At 66.6% G+C, this 18,801-nt stretch overlaps 2 protein-coding genes across 3 annotated transcripts; one reads left to right on the top strand and one right to left on the bottom strand.

Moving 5' to 3' along the window:
* The first annotated feature begins 3,712 nt into the window (after positions 1-3,712).
* BOLA1 (bolA family member 1) lies at positions 3,713-5,359 on the top strand. The gene is made up of 2 exons (XM_068922628.1): positions 3,713-3,791; positions 4,682-5,359. The coding sequence occupies exon 2, from the start codon at positions 4,697-4,699 to the stop codon at positions 5,114-5,116; it is 420 nt and encodes a 139-aa protein (XP_068778729.1). The 5' UTR covers positions 3,713-3,791; positions 4,682-4,696; the 3' UTR covers positions 5,117-5,359.
* A 123-nt stretch (positions 5,360-5,482) lies between these two features.
* SV2A (synaptic vesicle glycoprotein 2A) lies at positions 5,483-17,520 on the bottom strand. Of its 2 annotated transcripts, XR_011136655.1 has the most exons (14): positions 17,342-17,520; positions 12,827-13,636; positions 10,981-11,161; positions 10,702-10,853; positions 10,489-10,622; positions 10,260-10,349; positions 9,994-10,104; positions 9,816-9,904; positions 9,505-9,669; positions 8,736-8,869; positions 8,442-8,645; positions 8,058-8,217; positions 7,400-7,951; positions 5,483-6,045 (listed from the first exon to the last, which is right to left on the bottom strand). XR_011136655.1 is itself a non-coding variant. In XM_068922624.1 (13 exons), the coding sequence occupies exons 2-13, from the start codon at positions 13,416-13,418 to the stop codon at positions 7,768-7,770; spliced, it is 2,196 nt and encodes a 731-aa protein (XP_068778725.1). In that variant the 5' UTR covers positions 13,419-13,636; positions 17,342-17,520; the 3' UTR covers positions 6,981-7,767. The 2 variants fall into 2 exon arrangements, 1 of the variants encoding a protein (XP_068778725.1); XM_068922624.1 differs by lacking the exon at positions 5,483-6,045 and having other exon boundaries at positions 6,981-7,951.
* Between the last annotated feature and the right edge of the window lie 1,281 nt (positions 17,521-18,801).

Below are 18,801 nucleotides of genomic sequence, written 5' to 3'. Positions count from 1 at the left end.
GCACCCCCCGCCCCTGCCCGGCCGCGTCACGTAGCGCCGCCGCCGCCGGAACCTCCCCGACAATGTGTCCGCGTAGCCGTTGCCCATATAAGGCCCGGCCCACCATATAAGGACAGGTGGGGCGGGGCGGTCCCCGGCGCGGGGCGACGTCACCAGCCTCGCCCCCTCGGAACGCCGGCGAGGCGGACGGCCGCACCCAATCAGCGCGCCGCGGGAGGCGTGGTCTAAGAGAGGGGCGTGGCCCAGTGGCGGAGGGGGCGTGGCTTGGGTGGTGCGTGGGTTCGGGGCCAGGTGGCAGGTCCCTGCGGCGGACAGGGGACAGGATGGGGACGGGGACAGGGCTGGTGCCAGAGGGGGACCAAGGCCATGTCCCCAGGGAGGGTCAGGTGGAGGATGCCCATGGGGGAGAGGGGACAGCACAGGGGCAGTCCCAGAGCCGTGTCCCCAGGAGAGCCAGGTGGACGGTCCCCATGGAGGGGGGGGACAGGGATGGGGACAGGGACGGGGATGGCCCCCAGGAGAGCCAGGTGGAGGGTCCGCATGGGGAAGGGGACAGGGATGGGGCCAGAGACAGGGATGGGGACAGTTCTAGAGGGAGCCTGGGGCTATGTCCCTAGGGAGGGTCAGGTGGAGGGTGCCCATGGGGGACAGCAATGGGGACAGGGATGCAGAAGGGGATGGGGACGGTCCCAAAGGGGACCCAAGGTTATGTCCCCAAGGAGTGATGGGGAGGGGGACAGCGAAAGGGATGGGGACCGTCCCGGGGGGAGAGGGGCAGAGCCATGTCCCCAGAGCCAGCAATGGCGACAAGGGACGAGGATAGGGATGGGGACAGTCCTACAGGGGTGCCAGGGCCGTGTCCCCAGGGAGAGCAATGGGGACCGGGATAGGGACAAGGGAAGGGACAGGGGCAGTGCCAAAGGAGGTTGGGGGGGGGGGGGGGGCGCAGGGCCACAGCCCTGCGGAGAAGCCGGGTGGAGGTGCAGCCCCTCGCGCGGCCCGGTCGTGCCGAGGTGGCCGCAGCAGAGGCCGCGTGGCCGCGGCGCATCATGCCACGTGCTGCTCGGCATTAAACAGAGGAACCAAGTAACGGCGAGGAGCGGGTGACCGCGAGCGTCTGGAAAAGATTAAAAAAAAAAAAAAGAGCGAGAGAAAACCCTCATCGCCGGCACGGCGAAGCTGCCACGCGTCCGTCTGCGCCGGCTGTCACGGCGTGACAATTTGGACGAGCAGGAGAGAAAAAAATTAAAAAAAAAAAACAAAAAAGGGGGGGGAAAAAACCCTCGAATGTGATTTTTTTCAGGCTCCGCGTCGCACGCAAGGACCAAGCCGGCCTTTGCCTGGGGAGGCTCGGCGAGCTGCTGGCGGAGGCCGCGGGAAACGGGCACCAACGCGCACATCTCCCGGGCCGCTTTCGTGCAACGCCGTTGTTCAAAGGAGACGGTAAATAAGCTGTTTCCTATAATTGCTCGTTAAAAAAAAAAAAAATCACTCGAAATTTCATTCTTCATTGCGGGGGGGGGGGGGGGGGCAGCTTCGTAAAGCCCCTGCTGCAGCAAGTGCCGGTTTCTACCTGCTTTTAGCCGGCAGCGTGAAGCGCTGGGTGATAAAGCAACATGCAGCGACGGAGGAAGGTGCCCGGTATCGCGAGTTTTTTTTTTTGGTTTTTCCAGCTCCGGGCGGATCTGAGACCGCCCCAACTCAGCTCAGCTGTGGCGCATCCGCTAGCAGTTATATATAGCAGCGCCCCGGCCCAGCGCCCGCGGACGGGGGGGGGGGCTGTCGGATGAGCCGGTGATGGATGGCGGCTCTCGTGGCGGGTGTCGGCGGGCTGGAAGAGCAGGGGTCAGAGCCCCCCCTCGCCCGGCCCGCTGCGAGAAAACAAGGAAAGAAAACAATTCCTCGCCTCGCTCCTGGGAAAAAAAAAAAACACCCGCCGACCCCGAAGAGGTGGCGAGGGGGGACGGCGGACGGCCGGGTCAGGGGAACGGGCCGCGGCTGTGATTTACAGCCCCGGTGCCGTGGTGATGCTGGCAGCACCGGCCCCTGCGGGAGCCCTGCGGCACCGGGGGCCGGAGCTGGTCCATGGCCAGGGCGTTTCACGGCATGAGTTCGCCAGGCCTCTGCGGCCGAAGAGCAACCTGGGGTTGGGTTGGGGGGGGGGGTCCCGAACCGAGCAGGAAAGCTTAACATGCCATGAGTTCGCCAGGCCTCTGCGGCCCGAAGGGCCACCTGGAGGTGGTGGCAAACCCAGCAAGGCAGCTCGGCATGGCACGAGTTTGCCAGGCCTCTGCAGCTGAAGCTGGGGGTGTTGGGGGGGGGGGATTCCCACAGTTTCCTACAGGGTCCTCAGCGTGGGCAGGGGCCCCGGCAGACCGTGACGCCCCGCTTGGCTGGGCCCTGGCCTCCTGCCTCTCGGCCGGGTGTTTAAGCACTTAACGAACATTTGCAGCGCAGCTGGCAAGAGCGCTGTAACCCCGCTGACCCGCACCGAGCCCCCTCCCGCGCAAACGCTGCGGCTGCAGACCCCCCGCGCCGGGGGCACCCGCCACCTTTGACACTCTGCCGGGGGGGGGGGGCAGCTTTGGCACCCGCTCGACCCCGGGGCAGTGGGGGGGGGGGCCGCGGCGGCGGGGTCAGTCCCCGGCCACAGGGCTCAGCGGGGGGCTGCGCAGCCTTCCCGGGGAGTTGTCCCTGCTGCGGATGCAGGGAGGCGGTGGCATCCTGCACCCTGCCGGCACCCATGGGTGTCCCCGGGTGATCACCCTCCCCAGGGCTGTGCAAGCTGGGAGGAGCCTGGGGGGCCCCTGTGGGGCTGGGGCCCCCCCTCTGGGCCCCCCAAAGCAGGCAGTGGGGTCGGGGTGCTGTGCGCTGGGCTGGGGCTCCTCCACGTGGGGACACAGCGGACTGCAAGCGGGTGCCAGCGCACCCAGGCCAGCCTGAGCGGTGTTACACTGGGTGTCAGGCAGCACTGCGCGGGTGTTGCACCGGGTGTAAGGCAGCATTGCACGGGTGTTACACCGGGGGTAAGCCAGCATCACTCCAAAGCTGTCCCGGGTGTAAGGCAGCCCAGCGCGGGTGTTACACCGGGGTGATGCAGCATTGCACGGGTGTTAGAGTGGGTGTAAGGCAGCCCTGCGTGGGTGTTACAGCAAGGGTAATGCAGCATCGCTTTGACGCTGTCCTGGGTGTAACACAGCATTGCACGGGTGTCAGGCTGAGCGTAACACAGCGGGCCACCAGGTGTAATGCAGCATCGCATGAGGGTTACGCTGGGTGTAACGCAGCACTGCGCTAGTGTTACACCGGGGACAACGCAGCACGGCACGGGTGTTGCGTCAGGCGCAACACAGCGCGGCACGGGCATTAACGCAGCACCGCGCTGCTCCTACCCCGGGTGCAAGGCAGCGTCGCACGGGGTGTAAGGCAGCACCGCACCAGGTGTTGCAGCGGGTGTACCACAGCGCTGCAGAGGTGCGACACCCGGTGCAATGCAGCGCTGCACGGGTGTTAGAGCAGGGGTAACAGCCCGGGGACCCCAGCCCCGGCGGAGGGGGCCCTTGCACGGCACCCCACGAGGCTGGCTGCGTGGCACCCTGCGCCTCGCACTTTGCACCTTTACCTTGCACCCCGCCCGGCGCCGGGAGCAGGGCGAGGCGGGGCGGAGGGCGGCGCGAAGCCTGCTGGGACTTGTAGTTCTGCCCCCGGGCCACGTGACGGGGCGGACGGCGTGGAGGGACTCCATCTCCCAGCGTGCTCAGCGCAGCGGTGCGGAGGCCCTTGGAGCTCGGGTAAGGGCCCGGGCGCTCGGGACACGCGCGTGGGCAAGGCAGGGGTCGGGTTTGTGGGCACCCCGCTGCATTGCACACGCGTGTGCAAGGCGGGGGGGGGGTCAGGCTGGGTGGGTGGCACCCTGCTGCATTGGACACGTTTGTGGGGGGGGGGCGGGCTTGGGCACTCTGCTGCATTGCACACGTGTGTGTAAGGGAGGGGCGGGTTGGGGGGCACTATGCTGCATTGCATAGGCGTGTGCAAGGGGGGGTGTCGGGTTTGTGGGCACCCCACTGCATTGCACACGTGTGTGCAAGGGTGGGGGGGTGAGGCTGGGTGGCTGGCACCCTGCTGCATTGCACACGTGTCTGCAAGGGTGGGGGTGAGGCTGGGTGGCTGGCACCCTGCTGCATTGCACACGTGTGTGCAAGGGTGGGGTGAGGCTGGGTGGATGGCACACGTGCATTGCACACGTGTGTGCAAGGGAGGGGCTCAGTTTTTGTCACACCCTGCTGCATTGCACACATGTCGTGCAATGAGGGGGGGGGTCGGGCATGGGGGCCACCCTGCTGCTTTGCACTAGCGCGTGCAAAAGGGGCCAGAGCAGGTTTGTGGGCACCCTGCTGCATTGCACACGTGTGTGGTTTTGGGGTCAGGCTGGGGTCATGGGCACCCTCTTGCATTACCTGCAGGTGTGCAAGGTGTCAGCCAGGCTTGTGCACACCCCCCCCCCAAATTGCACACGCATGTGCAACACCTGGCTTGCTGTGTCCCCCTCCATCGCACCTAGCTGTGCAAGAAGGGGGTAGCTGCAACCTGCCCCGTGCACAGGCGTGCACGAGGGTGGGCTCAGCCCCGCTGCCCCCACCCCGGGCACAACCCAAACTCACCCGCTTTGCTCCCACCGCAGCTCCCGGCGCCCCGGATGCTGCGGATCGGCGCGGCCACCACCACGACGACGACGGCGCTGCGACGGGCGTCCGGCATGGCCGAGGGTCCCGTGGCCCGCGCCATCCGCGCCAAGCTGGAGGCGGCCCTGCAGCCCAGCCACCTGCAGGTCCTCAATGAGAGCCACCGGCACGCCGGCCCCCCCGGCGCCGAGAGCCACTTTGCCGTGGTGGTGGTGAGCGGGCGCTTCGCCGGGCTGCCGCCGCTGCAGCGGCACCGCCTGGTGCACGGCGCCCTGCGCGCCGAGCTCGCCGGCCCCGTGCACGCCCTGGCCGTCGTCGCCCGCACCCCCGAGCAGTGGCGCGCCGACTCCCGCGTCCCCCCCAGCCCCGCTTGCCTGGGGGGGTCCGTGCGCGAGCGCCGCGGGGCCGAGCTGCCCGGCGCCCCGGAGTCGTAGCGCCGGCCGCATCCTGCCCACCCCGCTCGCCTGTTGCTCCGTTTTGGCCCAAACTCGCCCTTTTGTCGGTTTTTTTTCCCGCGCCGGTGCAGCCCCCCCCCACCACCCATCTGCTGCAGTTTGGGGGGGGATTTGTTTTTTCTCGCGGCCTTTAAGCCCCTAAAGAGTTCATCTCCCTTTTTTCCCGGGGCCGACGTTTAAAATAAAGCGCTGGCACCGCGCCGCCCTGCCTCGGCTCAAGAACCACAGCGCTCCTCAGATGTGTTTTGGTGGTGGTGGTGGGTTTTTTTTTTTTTTTTCTCCTTCTTTTTGTACACAGGATGGGTTCGGTCGGGGCTTTTTTTCTTCTTCTTTTTTTTTTTTTTGTTGGGGGGGTTGTTTTCTTTTTTCTGTTTTTAATTCTTTACAAACATCTAAAAACTACACCACGGCACGACTCTGCATACAGACAGAACTACGCATGTGCTCTTAAAAAGACCAGCTACACCGAAGGATGGAGAAGGGACGAGGAGGAGGAGGAGGATGGGGATGCGGCAGGAGAAGGCGATGAAGCACGCCGTCCGGTCCGCTCGCTCTCGAGGCGAGCCGGCCTCTGCTCGCTCGGCTGGAGGGCTCCGCGCCTTCCCCGGCGGGTTTTCTTTTTTTTTTTTTTTTTTTTTTTGGGGGGGGGTTGTCGTTGCGTAGACCCGCGTGTTCCCGTCCCACGGCGCTGCGGTCGGGCGCCTCTTTGTGCTTTGCAAACCGCTGCTGGTTTGGTTTTTTTTTTGTTTTTGTTTTTTAAATATATTTTGTGCTCCAGGCGAGCGGAGGTGGTGGGGGGAAAAAAGGCGTCCGGAAAAAAGACCCCCCCCCCCCCCACCGCCTGCTACAGCGGCGGGCCCGTCCTCGCTGCCTGCGCCGGCTCCGGCTAGTGCATCCGTGGGCAAAGCCTAAGAAAGAAAAGCTTTTAAAAAGTAGTAGGAAAAAAATTCACTGGCGGTTCGGGGAGCAGGAGCTGTCGCCCTGCTCTGCACGCTCCGGCACCCGCGTGCCCGGTGGGGGGGGGGTTTGCACCCTCGACCGGGGTAGGGGGCGGTTTTGCACCCGCGGGATGGACGTGCAAATCCCGCGCGCGGGGAAACGCGCCGGCCGGGCTTACGGCCTTATCGCGGGAGCGAAACGGGGCTGAACCGGCGGCGGTCCCGGGGCGTGAGACCCCCCCCCGGCCGCAGCGCCTGCTCCTCCACAGCTTAATAACCACGGGGCCCTAATTAGATTAACGAATCTGTCATTACGGAGACGTAGCCTGTTACCAGCCCGGCCGCCCTGCGCGGATCGCCAGGGAGTTTTGACGCCGACGAGCCACAAACGCCGCTGGCATCGCCCCAAGGTGCTGGCACCCGACGGAGACGCCAGGGTGTCCCCGCTGCCACCGCCCCCCCCAAGGGCCACAGGAGCCCGAGGCCGCGTGAGGGGCTCGCCGAGCCCCGCGGGGTGGGGGGGGGTCGTGCACCCCAAAGTACCGTGCACACCAGGGTGGCTGCGCACCCTTGAAGCACTGCGGACCCCCGAGGCACCCGGCGCTGTGCACACCAAGGTGGGGTGCACCCCGAGGTGCTGTGCACCTGGAGGTGCCCGTTCCCGAAGCACCCTGCGCGCCCCAAGGGGCTGAATGCACCAAGGTGGGGTGCACCCTGATGCCGGGCACCCTGAAGCATCGTGCACCTCAAGGTGTCATGCAAAGCAAGGTCTTGTGCACCCCCCCCTCTCAGATGCTGTGCACCCCCAAGGTGGGGTGCACCTCGAGATGCCGGGCACCCTGAAGCATCATGCACCCTCAAGGTGTCATGCAAAGCAAGACCTTGTGCACCCCCCCAGGTGTGGTGCACCCCCAAGGTGCCAAATGCACCAAGGTGGGGTGCACCCCGAGATGCCGGGCACCCTGAAGCATTGTGCACCCTCAAGGTGTCGTGCAAAGCAAGACCTTGTGCACCCCTCCAGGTGTGGTGCACCCCAAAGGTGCCGAATGCACCAAGGTGAGGTGCACCCCGAGATGCTGGGCACCCTGAAGCATCATGCACCCTCAAGGTGTCGTGCAAAGCAAGACCTTGTGCACCCCTCCTCCCAGATGCTGTGCGCCCCCAAGGTGGGGTGCTCCCCGAGATGCCGGGCACCCTGAAGCATCCCACACCCCCCTGCAACGTGCCATGCACCCGAGGTGCCACCACCCCTGCTTCTCCTCGGGGCGAGGGGTAACCGCAGAGCTCGCTTCGCTTCGTCCCGCCAGCGCCGCAGCGGACAAACCCTTCCTCCTCGTCCTCCTCCTCCTCGCAGCCTCTGCGGAGGCGCCGGCTGTCCGTCCCCCGCCGCCGCCGCCACCACCACCACCACCGAGCGAGCAGACACTCACGCGCACGACGACACCGGGAAAAGAAACGGGGAGGCGAAGGGAAAGTGGGGGGGGGCACAAACGAAGGGGGGGGGGAAAATATATATATATGTGTATATATATATATATATCCCAAATGCTCCAAGAAGACGGTTCACAGTGTCTAAACGAGACTAATCCCCCCGCTGCGGGGGCCAAGGAAGGGGAGACGAGGGAGGGGAGGAGGCGGCGGGAGGGTCGGGGTCCCGTGTGTCCCCCCCCGCCGCCGTCCCCTCGCCGCCCCTCACTGCAGCACTCGGCCCCGCGTCTCGGGCAGTTTCAAGGCTAAGGAGCTGCCGAGGGCCAGGGCGGCCGAGGCCAGGAGGATGGGCACCGCCTTGGTGATGCCCACGAAGGAGGTGAAGATGCTGATGCCCAGCACGGCCGCCAGCTTGCAGAGGGCGTTGAGGAAGCCGAACGCCGTCGTCCTGCGGGCAGAGAGGAGAAAAACCCACTGCCGGCGTCACCACCGGCGCCCCCCTCCCCACCCCGACCCGCGCGAGCGCGGCGGGCCCAGGCGTCCGGGCGGCGTACCGCTTGTCGGAGGGGTAGAGCTCCACGGTGAGCACGTCGAGGGCGTTCCAGGAGGCGATGCTGACGCCGCCGAAGAGGCAGAGCAGGGCGATCATCGCCGACTCGCTGTTGCCGAAGGAGAGGAAGAAGCAGCTCACGCAGGACATCACGCTGGAGCCGGCTGCGGAGACAGCGGGAAAGGGGCAGCGGGGCGTCAGGGCCACCCCCCCCCCGCCCCGCACACACTCCCCACCCACCGGGAAGCCGCGTTCCCACGCCCCGGTGGCCGCCGGTTCGAGACCCGCCGCCGGCCAAGCAGCCAACGACCCCTTTCTAGGAGAATTAAAAAGGGGGAAACTGAGGCAGCGGGCCCCCCCCCACCGCCGCCAAGCCTGCCGTCCCCACCCAGCATGCGGAGGCGGCCGATCTTGTCCATGAGGAGGGCCGAGACGATGTTGCCCGGCAGCACGGCCAGGGTGCCCAGGAAGCTCACGAAGTAGATCATGTAGGCGTTGTTGTCGTCGCTGAAGTCCAGCTGGCAGCCCTCCTTGTTGTGCAGGAAGGTGCTGTTGAGCACGCGGCTCTCGATGAACTTGTACTCGAAGAGATCTGCCGGGGTGAGAGGGGCGGTGGGTGGGCGGGCGGCGCGGCCCGGGTTCGGGACGGGGCAACGCGCGGGGCCGGGCCGCCCGGCGGTACCTGTGTTGTAGAAGACGGTGGAGATGAAGGTGCAGTTCTTGAAGAAGGTGTTGCTGGACGTGATGTCCTCGAAGTAGCACTCCTCAAAGAGCGAGTCCTCAAAGATGACCGACTTCATCTTGAGGCCGATAAACCTGCCATTCGGGGTTGGGGGGGGGAGGGGGGGCAGGCCAAGCACCGAGTCACTGCCCTCTTTGGGATGGGGGGTTGCTCTTTGGGGCACCCACCCGTGCAACGAGCGTGCCAGGCCTCAGCCCGGTGGCGAGGCGGGAAGCAGCAGAGATGGGTGAAGCCAACAGCATGGCGGAGCCACGTACCCCCACCATCATCACCACCACCCCCATCACCACCACACCCCCCATCACCACTATCACCACCACCACCACCTCCATCACCACCACCACCCCCCCATCACCACCACCACCTCCATCACCACCACCCCCATCATCACCACCCCCATCATCACCACCACCCCCATCACCACCACCACCACCCCCATCACCACCCCCCCATCACCACCCCCCCATCACCACCACCACCCCCATCACCACCACCCCCCCATCACCACCACCCCCCCCATCACCACTATCACCACCACCACCACCCCCATCACCACCACCACCCCCATCACCACCACCACCACCACCCCCATCACCACCCCCCCATCACCACCACCACCCCCATCACCACCCCCATCACCACCTCCATCACCACCCCCCCCCACCACCATCACCACCACCCTCTCCTCCCTGCGCCAGTGGAGACGCACTTGTCGTTGAAGTACTCGCCGTTCTGGTGGATCTGGTTCTCCAGGGTGAAGTTGAAGGTGAAGTGCTTCACCTTCTCGCGGGTGAAGAGCTTGGTGCGCGAGGCGTACTCGATGTTCTGCAGGTGCTTGATCATGTCCGGGAACCAAACCGTCAGCCCGTAATAACTGAGGAACGGCGAGAGTGGGCTGAGCCCCGCGTCCGGCTCCGCTCCGGCCTCCTGGGGTCCCTCGCGCACACGTCGGGGGACCCCTCTGACCCCCACCCCCACCCCAGCACCGGCGGGAGGAAGACCCCCGGCTGGTGGACGCACCTGAAGGACATGGTGAACCACACGGCCATCATCATGAGCGTCACGCGGCGGTACTCGGGCGCGAAGCACTGCTGGAAGTTGCTCCAGACCTAGGGCAAGGCGAGAGGTGGTGGGCGGCTTGGTGGCGCTGTGGGGGGGCCGCTGGCGCGGGGGGAGCCAGCGCGGGTGCTGCGCTCACCTGCTGCGAGAGGTTGAGGAATCGGACCAGCCAGCGGCGGTACCACGTGCCCGTGTCCGACTGGATCTCGATGAGTTCGTCCTCCCGCTTGATGGTCTTGATGTGGGTCACCTGGGCACGGGGACGGGTCCGGGATTTGCATGTGGGAAGAGGAACCTCCCTCCAGCTTCCTTCTGGAGCTGGCCCGGCTGCAGCATCCCACCCCAGGACGCCTGGGTCCTCCACCCAGCACCCCCAGCTTGAGCCCAGGGTGGGGGGGATCGTACCGAAAAGACCCTCTCGGGGTGGCCCTTGGCCCTCATGTTGGTGTCGTGGACCTGCTTGAGCACCATCCAGGCCTCGTCGTGTTTGCCGTTCTGCAAGGCAGCGGGTGGGCTGACGCCGGGGCTGCCCGGTGGCCTCGGGGCGCTCAGCGTCCCCGGCAGGATGCGGCACCGCCGGCCCCCCACCCCCGGGAGGAACCGGGGTGGGGTGGGGATGCTCTCGCATGGTTACCTCCAGGAAGAAGCGAGGGCTCTCGGGCATGGTGGTGAGCGCCCCGATGGCGAAGACCGAGGGGAAGGCGCAAACCAGGACGAAAACCCGCCAGCTGTGGAACTGGTACGCGGAGCCCATCTGGAAACTCCAACCTGCGGCGGGGCCGGAGCCGTGAGCCGGGGCCGAGGCGGCAAACTCGCCGCGCTCGTCCTCGGCCCGCCGGCCCTTTACCGTAGTGGGGGATGATGGCCCAGGCCATGGCGGAGGCGTAGATGCCGCCGATCATCCAGAACATGCAGAGCCAGCTCAGGTGCTCGCCACGCTTCTCCTGCGCCAGGAACTCCGAGAAGTAGGAGAAGACGATGGGGATGGAGCCGCCGATGCTGGGGACAGAGCGGGCGCCAGCGCGGGCGTCAGCGCGGGGCGACCCGGGGCGGGGGGGAGAAGAGGTTGTTGGGGGGGGGCGGATGCCTGGGTGCCCTTGCAGGGTGCTGCCCCCCCTCCCCTTACCCCACGCCGGAGAGCAGCCTGCAGAAGAGGAAGGTGCCGTAGCCCTGGACGAAGGAGGAGAAGAAGGCGAAGACGCTGTTGACGGAGAGGGAGATGAGGAGGCACTGCCGTCGTCCCAGCCGGTCGGCCAGCCCGCCCCACAGGAACGCGCCCACCATCATGCCCAGGTACACGATGAGCCCTGGTTTTGGGGGGGGGGGGAGGACAGCGCTGTCAGTCGGGGACCCCCACAGCTGTGCACACCCGAGGCAGGGTGGCAGCGTGGGGACAGGGACAAATTGCCCTGGGGGGGGGGGGACCGGCTGCCACTCCCCCCCCCCCAAAGCTGAGCATCGTTTGGGGAGCTGGGCTTCAGGGGGTGCAGCCAGGACGCCTGGGTCCCCTTGCAGGGAGGAGGGTCCTGCCCACCCCTCCCCCCCCACCTTGGCTAGGAGGAGGCCGGACGCCTGGGTCCTCTCTCCTGCCCCGCTCGATGGCATCTGGGAGGGGGAGGCCGGAGGTGCCCCCCCCCCCACCAGGCCCGACGGGATCCCGGGGGCTGGATTCACACCACAGTCAGCCCCCGGCCCCCCCCCCCCGCCAATGCCATCAGAGCGGCGCTGAGACCGGCCAGCCCCCCCCCCCCCCCGCCCTCCACTCCTGCCCTGAGTTTCGCAGGTCTCAGCCGGAGGGAAGGGGGGGGTTGGGGGCTGCGGCGGACACGGCGGTGGAGGGGGGAGCATGCCGCAGTGCGGCCGCGCCGGCCCCCCCCCCCCCGGGCCCCGCTCGCAGCCTCCCCTGGAGCGGGGTGGGGGGGGGAACAGCAAGCCGGGGTGGGGGGAGGCTGGGAGGTGCCGGGGGGTCCCCGCCGGCTCTGCCCCCCGCCGCGGCGCCCGGCTGCAGCGGGGAGATAAGCCGGGGGCTGCGGCAGAGGGAAGGGGGGGCCGGTGAGTCACGGGCCCGCACAGCTGCGCAGCGGCGCTCGCCCCCTCCCCGGCCTCCCCCCCCCCCCCAAACCCCAGCAGGAGCACGCACTGCCGGGAAGGGGGCCCAGGAGTCCTGCCCCCCCCACACCCCTTCTCCCCATCACCCGGGCTGGGGCCGGGAGGAGGAGGAGGAGGTGGGAGGAAGCACAACAGCCAGGATGCCTGGGTCCTCCCCAGCCCAGCGGTTAGCGGGAGCCAGGGTGTCCATTTGCGCCCCCCCCAGGCTGGCCAGGGGACCCAGGTGTCCGGGACCGCTGGGGTCTGCTTTCCCCCCTCTAGCCAGTGCTGCCACCCCCTCGCACCCCCCCACATCCCCCCGTGCCCCCTCATATCCCCATTTCTCCACCTGCCACCCCACGTCTCGCTCTGTCCCCCTCGTCCCTCCACACCCCCATACCCCCTCATGCCCCCCTACATCTCCCTCTGCCCCCCACGTCCCTTCAAAACCCCCGGTGCCCCCCCATGTCCTTCCACATCTCCTCCTGCCCCCTCCATATCCCCTCTTCTCCCCCATCTCCTTCCATATCTCCTCCTGTCCCCCCACATCTCCCTCTGTCCCTTCTTGTCCCTCCATATCCCATGTCCCCCCATGTCCTCCCATACCCTCTGTGTCCCCCCATGTCTCTCCACACCCTCTCATGTGCCTCTACATCTCCCTCTCTCCCCTCCATACCACCTGTGTCCCCCCACGTCCCTCCGTATCCCCATATCCTCTCTTGTCCCCCCATATTTTCTCGTGTCCCCTTGCATATTCTGGTGTCCCCCCTTACCCCCCATATTCCCACATCTCCTAGTGTCCCCCCTGCATCTCCCTATGTCCCCCGTCCCCTCGCATCCCCCACGGCCCTCCGTGTCCCCAGCGTCCCCGTGCCCCAGCTCACCCAGCATCCCCTTGTTGGAGTCGGAGAGGCACATGTCCTTCTCGGCGCTGGGCAGCACGAAGCCCACCACGAAGACCTCGACGCCGTCGGCCATGAGGGCCAGTCCCAGGACAAAGTAGAGGGTCCACTGGAAGCGGCCGTGGCCGCACTCCTGCAGGATGAGCTCGTACTGCTGCGCCAGCTCCTCCTTGTCCTTCCGCCGCTGGCCCTCGGCGTCGTCGAAGGCGCCGAAGGCGCCGCCAGCCGCCGGCTCGCCGCCCAGCCGCTCGCCAGCCTTGAGCGAGTCGTTGCGGGGGATGCCCTGGTACTCGCCCTCGTAGATCTCGTCCTCCTCGTCGTGGCCCTCCGTGGCATCGCTGGAGGCGCCTTCCTCCTCGTTGGCCGCCTCGCCGCCCCGGTAGTAGCCGTCCTGCGGTGCGTAGTCTTCATCGTCCTCCTCCTCCTCGAAGCGCGAGTAGGAGCGCTTGGTGTACTCGTCCTGCATGCGGTCCATGCCCTTGCTCACCTTCTTGGCCGCATGCTTCTTCACCTCCTTGGCGATGTCCTTCGCGCCCCGGATGAAGGCTGTCCGGTCTCGGAAGCTCTCGTCCATGGTGCCCGGCCGCTGTTCGGCTCAGCCCGTGCCGGGGTGGTGTGGCAGGGGGACGCGCGCGCCTTGCTTGGGTGGGGGGCTCTGCTCTGATGGCCTCAAGCCTGGGGACCGGGGACAGCTGTGGGTCTCCAGCAGGATGTGAGAGGCCGGGCTGGAGTGCTACCCATTCGCTTGGCGTGGGCAAAGGTGGCCACGGGACCCCGGACACCGGCCCAGACCTGCAGGAGCCCAGACACAAGCAGCTGCAGTTTAAGGGGTTGGGAAACGGCCCCACGTTGCCCCCAGGTTTGCACGGCCCCGCTCCAGCCCAAGCTCCACCCCGGCATCGTACAGCGCCGAGCTCAGATTCCTCTCTCCGCTCGTTCAGAGGATCTAGAGGGACTTTGGCACCTACGTTTCAGTAAGATTTAGGCACCCAAAGTCCATTGACCTGATTCTCCCCTGTCTAATGCTGTGGTTGAGCACAAGCTGTGGCGCTTGTTTGTCTGTCTCTATCTCTTTTCTCCAGCTATTTATTTGAGCCAAAAAATGCTGGCACTTTGTATCTTTGAGGCATCAGCCCCTGTGTCAAATTTAGTTAGGCCAGGCTTTCTGGGAGGAGGGAATGACACACAGGCTGTGAGACCACACAAGCTTCATTTCATCAGCACTTCAGGGTTGGGAGAAAAAAAAGAAATCTGTGAGAGAAAGGAGCACGGCACGCAAGGGAGGCAGGGTTCGGTACGGATGAGCGCAAGAACAGATCAGCCCAGACGAACAGATGGGCAAGACAAGCTGAAAGACGGCTGGGTTGAGGCCGCCACGTCTCCCCTGCCGACACAACCCCACCAGCCCTGTCTGTCCACCCAGGGACCCTGGTCCGCTCCATCACAGCAGTGTCCCTCGGGGACAGGGCACGGGAGCCCAGACCTCTGCGTGGCTGCAGTGCCCCCCATCCAGACCCACAGCGGGGATCCCAACAGCATCCAGCACCCACCAGAGCGGCTGGTCCCAACGTGGAGCGGGACAGAGGACACGGATCCTACCAGCCCCTCTAGCCACCCAGCGGCAGGCCAGGGCCCCCCATGCCATGGGGACCTCCCTGCCCCATTGATGAGGCCCCACCAGGCCACTCAGCCCATTGAGAAAAAACGCCACTCTCTCCTCTCAATGGGGCTGGGAAGGTGGGGCCGGGTTGTAAACCAATGAGCTTCAGGAGGAGTGGCCAATACACCAGCATCAATGGGGCTGGGGAGGGCAGTCCAGCTGTTCAGCCAATGAGATTCAGGGGGTGTGGCCAGGTAGGTGCTCTCTCTCTCTCTCTCTCCCCCCCCCCCAACGAGCTCAGGGCACCCCTGGGCAAGGGCAGTCACGGTGCTAGAGGGGAGCCAGGGACAGGGACCCTGAGGATGGGGACACTGGGCATGCCACCAGCGGAGCTCTGCTGACCCCGGCGCACCCGACCACGGTGCGGCGGCTCCCAGCGAGGGCCTGGGGACACCCCTGGAAGGGGGCCCAGGGCACCCAGCCCCCGGGGGTTCCTCGGGGCACCTAACTAACCCCCAGGCTGGGCTTCAGCATCCCACCCCATCCAACCCGGGCCCATCCAGGTCAGTCCCTGCGAGGGACGGGGGACACGTGAGCTGACATCCTGGGGCTGCCGGGCCACAAGGCAGCACTTTCCCCAGTCGTTTCACCCAGACTGCAAGTCACCACTGAAAACTAGGCCAACAGCAGGCCTTCGCCTGGAGCCGAAATTCCCTGTTTCCTCGGGAACTGCAGGACGGAGTGGCATCACGCAGCCCTCCAGCCTGGCACGGGGACAGCGCTGTCGCTGGATGCGCACACGCCGCTGCCCGCGGAGGAGGGACGAGGAGGGGGGAGCCGGCCCCCCCGTCAAGGGAACAAGGGGGCACAGGGCAGCCTCCCGAACGCCCCCACTGCCGCGCTGGGGCACGGGTGAGGCGGCCCCAGGCAGGGTGCAAACGGAGCAGGGCAGTGGGGGCTTACTGGGGTCGTGCTGGGACGCAGCAGCTCGGAGGGGCGCTGGCGGCCGGTGACCCAGCTGTGCCCAGGTCTCCGTCCCCGGCCGTGTGCCCACGGCCTCATCGGTTCTGCCAACCTCACCGCAGCGGTGGATTCGGCTCTGGGGACCACCCGTGCTCCCGAGGGAGCTTTCCAGAAGGGTTTTTGCTGGGGGCCGGGTTTTGCAAGGCACAGCAGCCACTGGGAGACCCCCCCAGCCCTGTCGCTCCCCGGCACCAGGCAGAGGCGCAACCCCACGGCTCTCCTTAAGGCCGCGGCTCGTGAAGGTCACGCTGGCAGGCGGCTGCAGAGCCCGCAGCGCCCGGCGCTCTCGTGCCGATGGGGTGGATGCAGCGGTGGGTGCTGGGGACCCACATCCAGGCAGATTTTGCCCCGGACCTGCCCCCAGCAGCCCGTTGCCTGCAGGAGCCGTGTGAAGCCCAGCACAGAGGGGACATGAGCAACGGCAGGGTGCCCTAAGCACCCTTGGGCCCGTCCTTCACGGAGGGGAAAGGCATCTTCGGACAAACCCCAGAGGCTTCGGTCTCCAGGAGGCATCGCCCACGGCCAGGCTGCAATCTTGGGAAAGGACCCAGGCGTCCTGCCATCCCACCGCTCCCGACCCACATACAGGGCCTCCAAGGGGAGGACCTGCATCCCAAAGGCATAAGAGAGCCCCCCCCCAAGCTCGTGACACACATGGACCAGCAGACACCAAACAGCAGGTCCTGGACCCCATCACAAGGGATGAACGTGACCCCCCCCCCAAGGCTATTTTTCATTGCTGGCAGCACACCGGCCCCCAGGGGTGGCGGGGAAGGGGGCACAGACGATGCGCGAGTTGAGCTGCAAGGGAGAGGGACGCAGCCGTCACCGTCCCCCGCCGGAGAGCGGGGACAGGGCACGGCGGGTAGTTAAAAATTAGCCCTTCCGATAGAGCCGGGGTCGCGCCGGCAGCGCTGCCCCGGGGCGGACGGGCACCTGCAGAGAGGGGGGCCCGCGCCTGCTCTGCGCACGGGGCCGGGGAGCTGCACGCCCCGGTGCCCATCCGTCCGCCTGCCCCGGCGCGGAACAAGGTCACGCCGTCGCGCCAGCGAGGCTGCTCCGCGAGAGCCGGCGAGCCTCTCGCGGAGGCCGGGGATGTTTTTAGACGTCGACGCTTTGATCTCGCAAGGAAGCAAAATAAATAAATAAATAAATAAATCACACGCAGGCACAGATCGTCCCCGGCCAGGCGCCGCACACGCGCATCACCTGCCCTGCCAGACCCCTCTTCAGGCTGAGCGACCCCCGCCGGCCACCGGCCAAGGTTACGGGGCTCCAGTGCCGTTTCCCCGCTGCCGGGAGCCGCCGGCGGCTGCAGCCCCCGCTGCTGCTTGCCTCGCCGTGCACCTAGCCAGCCCTCGGTGCGGGGGGGGCCGCGGTACGGCTGGTTCGGGCTCCCACAGCCCCCGGCAAAAGCGGGGCGACAAGGGAGACTCGTAAATCCACCGTGCCCAAGGTCATCTGCCATTCCCCCCCCCCCTTCTTCCCGCACCGGGCGAGCTGCGTCTCTCCCCCAAAGCCGCCGAGATAAATATCCGTTCCTCCGACGAAATCGCAGTCCCCCCCACCGCCGATCGCCCGGCGGAGATCCCCGGTTGCAAGGCAGCGGGGTTAAACAGAGCGGGAGCGAGGACAAGGGGACGTTAACCGTGTTTCCCCCTCCCCCCCATCCAGGAAAAAAATAAGACGGAGCGAAGCTAAAGGCAAGGTTTTTCAGGACAAAATGGCCACACCGAACGGCAAGGAAAAGGCGAACCCCTAATCCATCAGCCGGCGACTCGGAGGATGCTAATTAAAGCAGCGGGTTGGGGGTAGGAGGTGTGTGTGTGTGGGGGGGATCTGCCTTACAAAAAGCCTCCATTGCTCTCCCTTACCTGCCTGAGCCCTCGCTCGGCTCTCCCGGCGGCGCGCAAGGATGCTCCGGCAGGGATACGGGCAGAAAATAGCTGGTGGGTAGCAGAGCCAGTGCTAGCGCCGCAGCCTCCGCCGCGCGCGCTGAGCGTCGGGAGAGCCCATTGCAGCAGCCCAGCGAAGGGAGGCGGCGGGGAGGGCCGAGCTACAGCGAGGGAAGGCGATGGGGGGGGGGGCCGGAGCGCCGCAAAGCCGGGGGGCTCTCCCCTCTCCCTCGCTCCGTCACCAAGGCGGAGGGACGGCGACGCCTGCCCACCGGTCGGGCTTCCCGCCGCGCCGGGGAAGGGGGTGAAAGCCGGCTGACGGCTCGCGGCACCTCTCCCGCTCCAATCGCGGCAGCGATTCCCCCAAGGGCCCCGAAAAGCGCTGGCGGGGGGGGGGGGGCTAGCTGAGGAGGCAGGAGGCTGCTGGCGGGGGGCCGGACCCAAGCCTCGGCAGCCCGGCTCCCGGGCGCCCACCCGAAGGCCCCCAGGCAGGTGGGAGAGGTCAGCCGGCGCCGCGGGAGGAAGCAGTGGCTGCATCCCATTGGAATCGGGGTCCGAATCGGGGTTGGGGGGGGGGGGAAGCTGCATCCTCGGAGGTGTTCAGAGGCGCCTGGATAAGGCCCCGAGCGACCCGGCCCCGCTTTGAAAATACCCCTGCCGGAGATCCCTTTCCGGTGAGGAAGAAGGGCAGGAGGGGTTGGGAAGGGAGGTTTCCCGGAGGAACAGGAGCCCGAAGGCGCCATAGGGGAGACAGCAGCGAGAGACTCCCCCGTGCAACGAGTTGAGCCAGCCTCAGCTGCCAAGACTCAAGCTCCAAAGTCGCTCGGGAATAGGATTAAGCCTCGCGCGTCCTAGCCGAGCTGAACTCTTGATAGCTCGGGGCCGGAGCGGACACCAGCGGCGCATCGCGCTCCCTTTCCGAGGGCAGGATAAGCAAAGCCACGCGCGAGGCTCCAGGCTGGAATAAGCACAGCAAAGGTAGGAGCGGGCGGCCGGCCACGCAGCAGGACCGGGGCTCCCAGACGCGGGGCAAACAGCGGTACCAGCACAGGGAAGGATTTAGGAAACTGGAAGCTGTGAAACAACTGAGCCCCTGTTGCAAATAAGCCCAAAAAGGGGGCTGTAGCCAAGCAAACAGGGTCTGAAAAACAGCGCTAGGACCAGGCTGCTGGAGACTGAAGCGGGGAGGGGGGAGAGACGACCCTATTTCCACCCCTGCTGCGCGTGCAGCATCGTACCCAGGCCGGAGGGCTTTCGGGATGAGACGTGCTGAAATTCAGAGCCTCATTGGCCTGGGCCGCGCTGGTGAGCGAGGAGCGCCGCTTCCTCGGGGCTGCCGAGGCCCGGCGAGCTATGACTCATGCGCCGCAGCGTCACCGGCGAACCTCTCCGTCCCCCTCGGTCTCCGCGGCCGGGAGCTGGCGCTCAGCCCTCAGGCC

The sequence above is a fragment of the Struthio camelus genome, chromosome 30 (assembly GCF_040807025.1).
Source record: "Struthio camelus isolate bStrCam1 chromosome 30, bStrCam1.hap1, whole genome shotgun sequence".
NCBI lineage: Eukaryota > Metazoa > Chordata > Aves > Struthioniformes > Struthionidae > Struthio > Struthio camelus.
The sequence above is the reverse complement of the archived record's forward strand: the minus strand, read 5'-3'. Positions and strand labels throughout refer to the sequence as shown.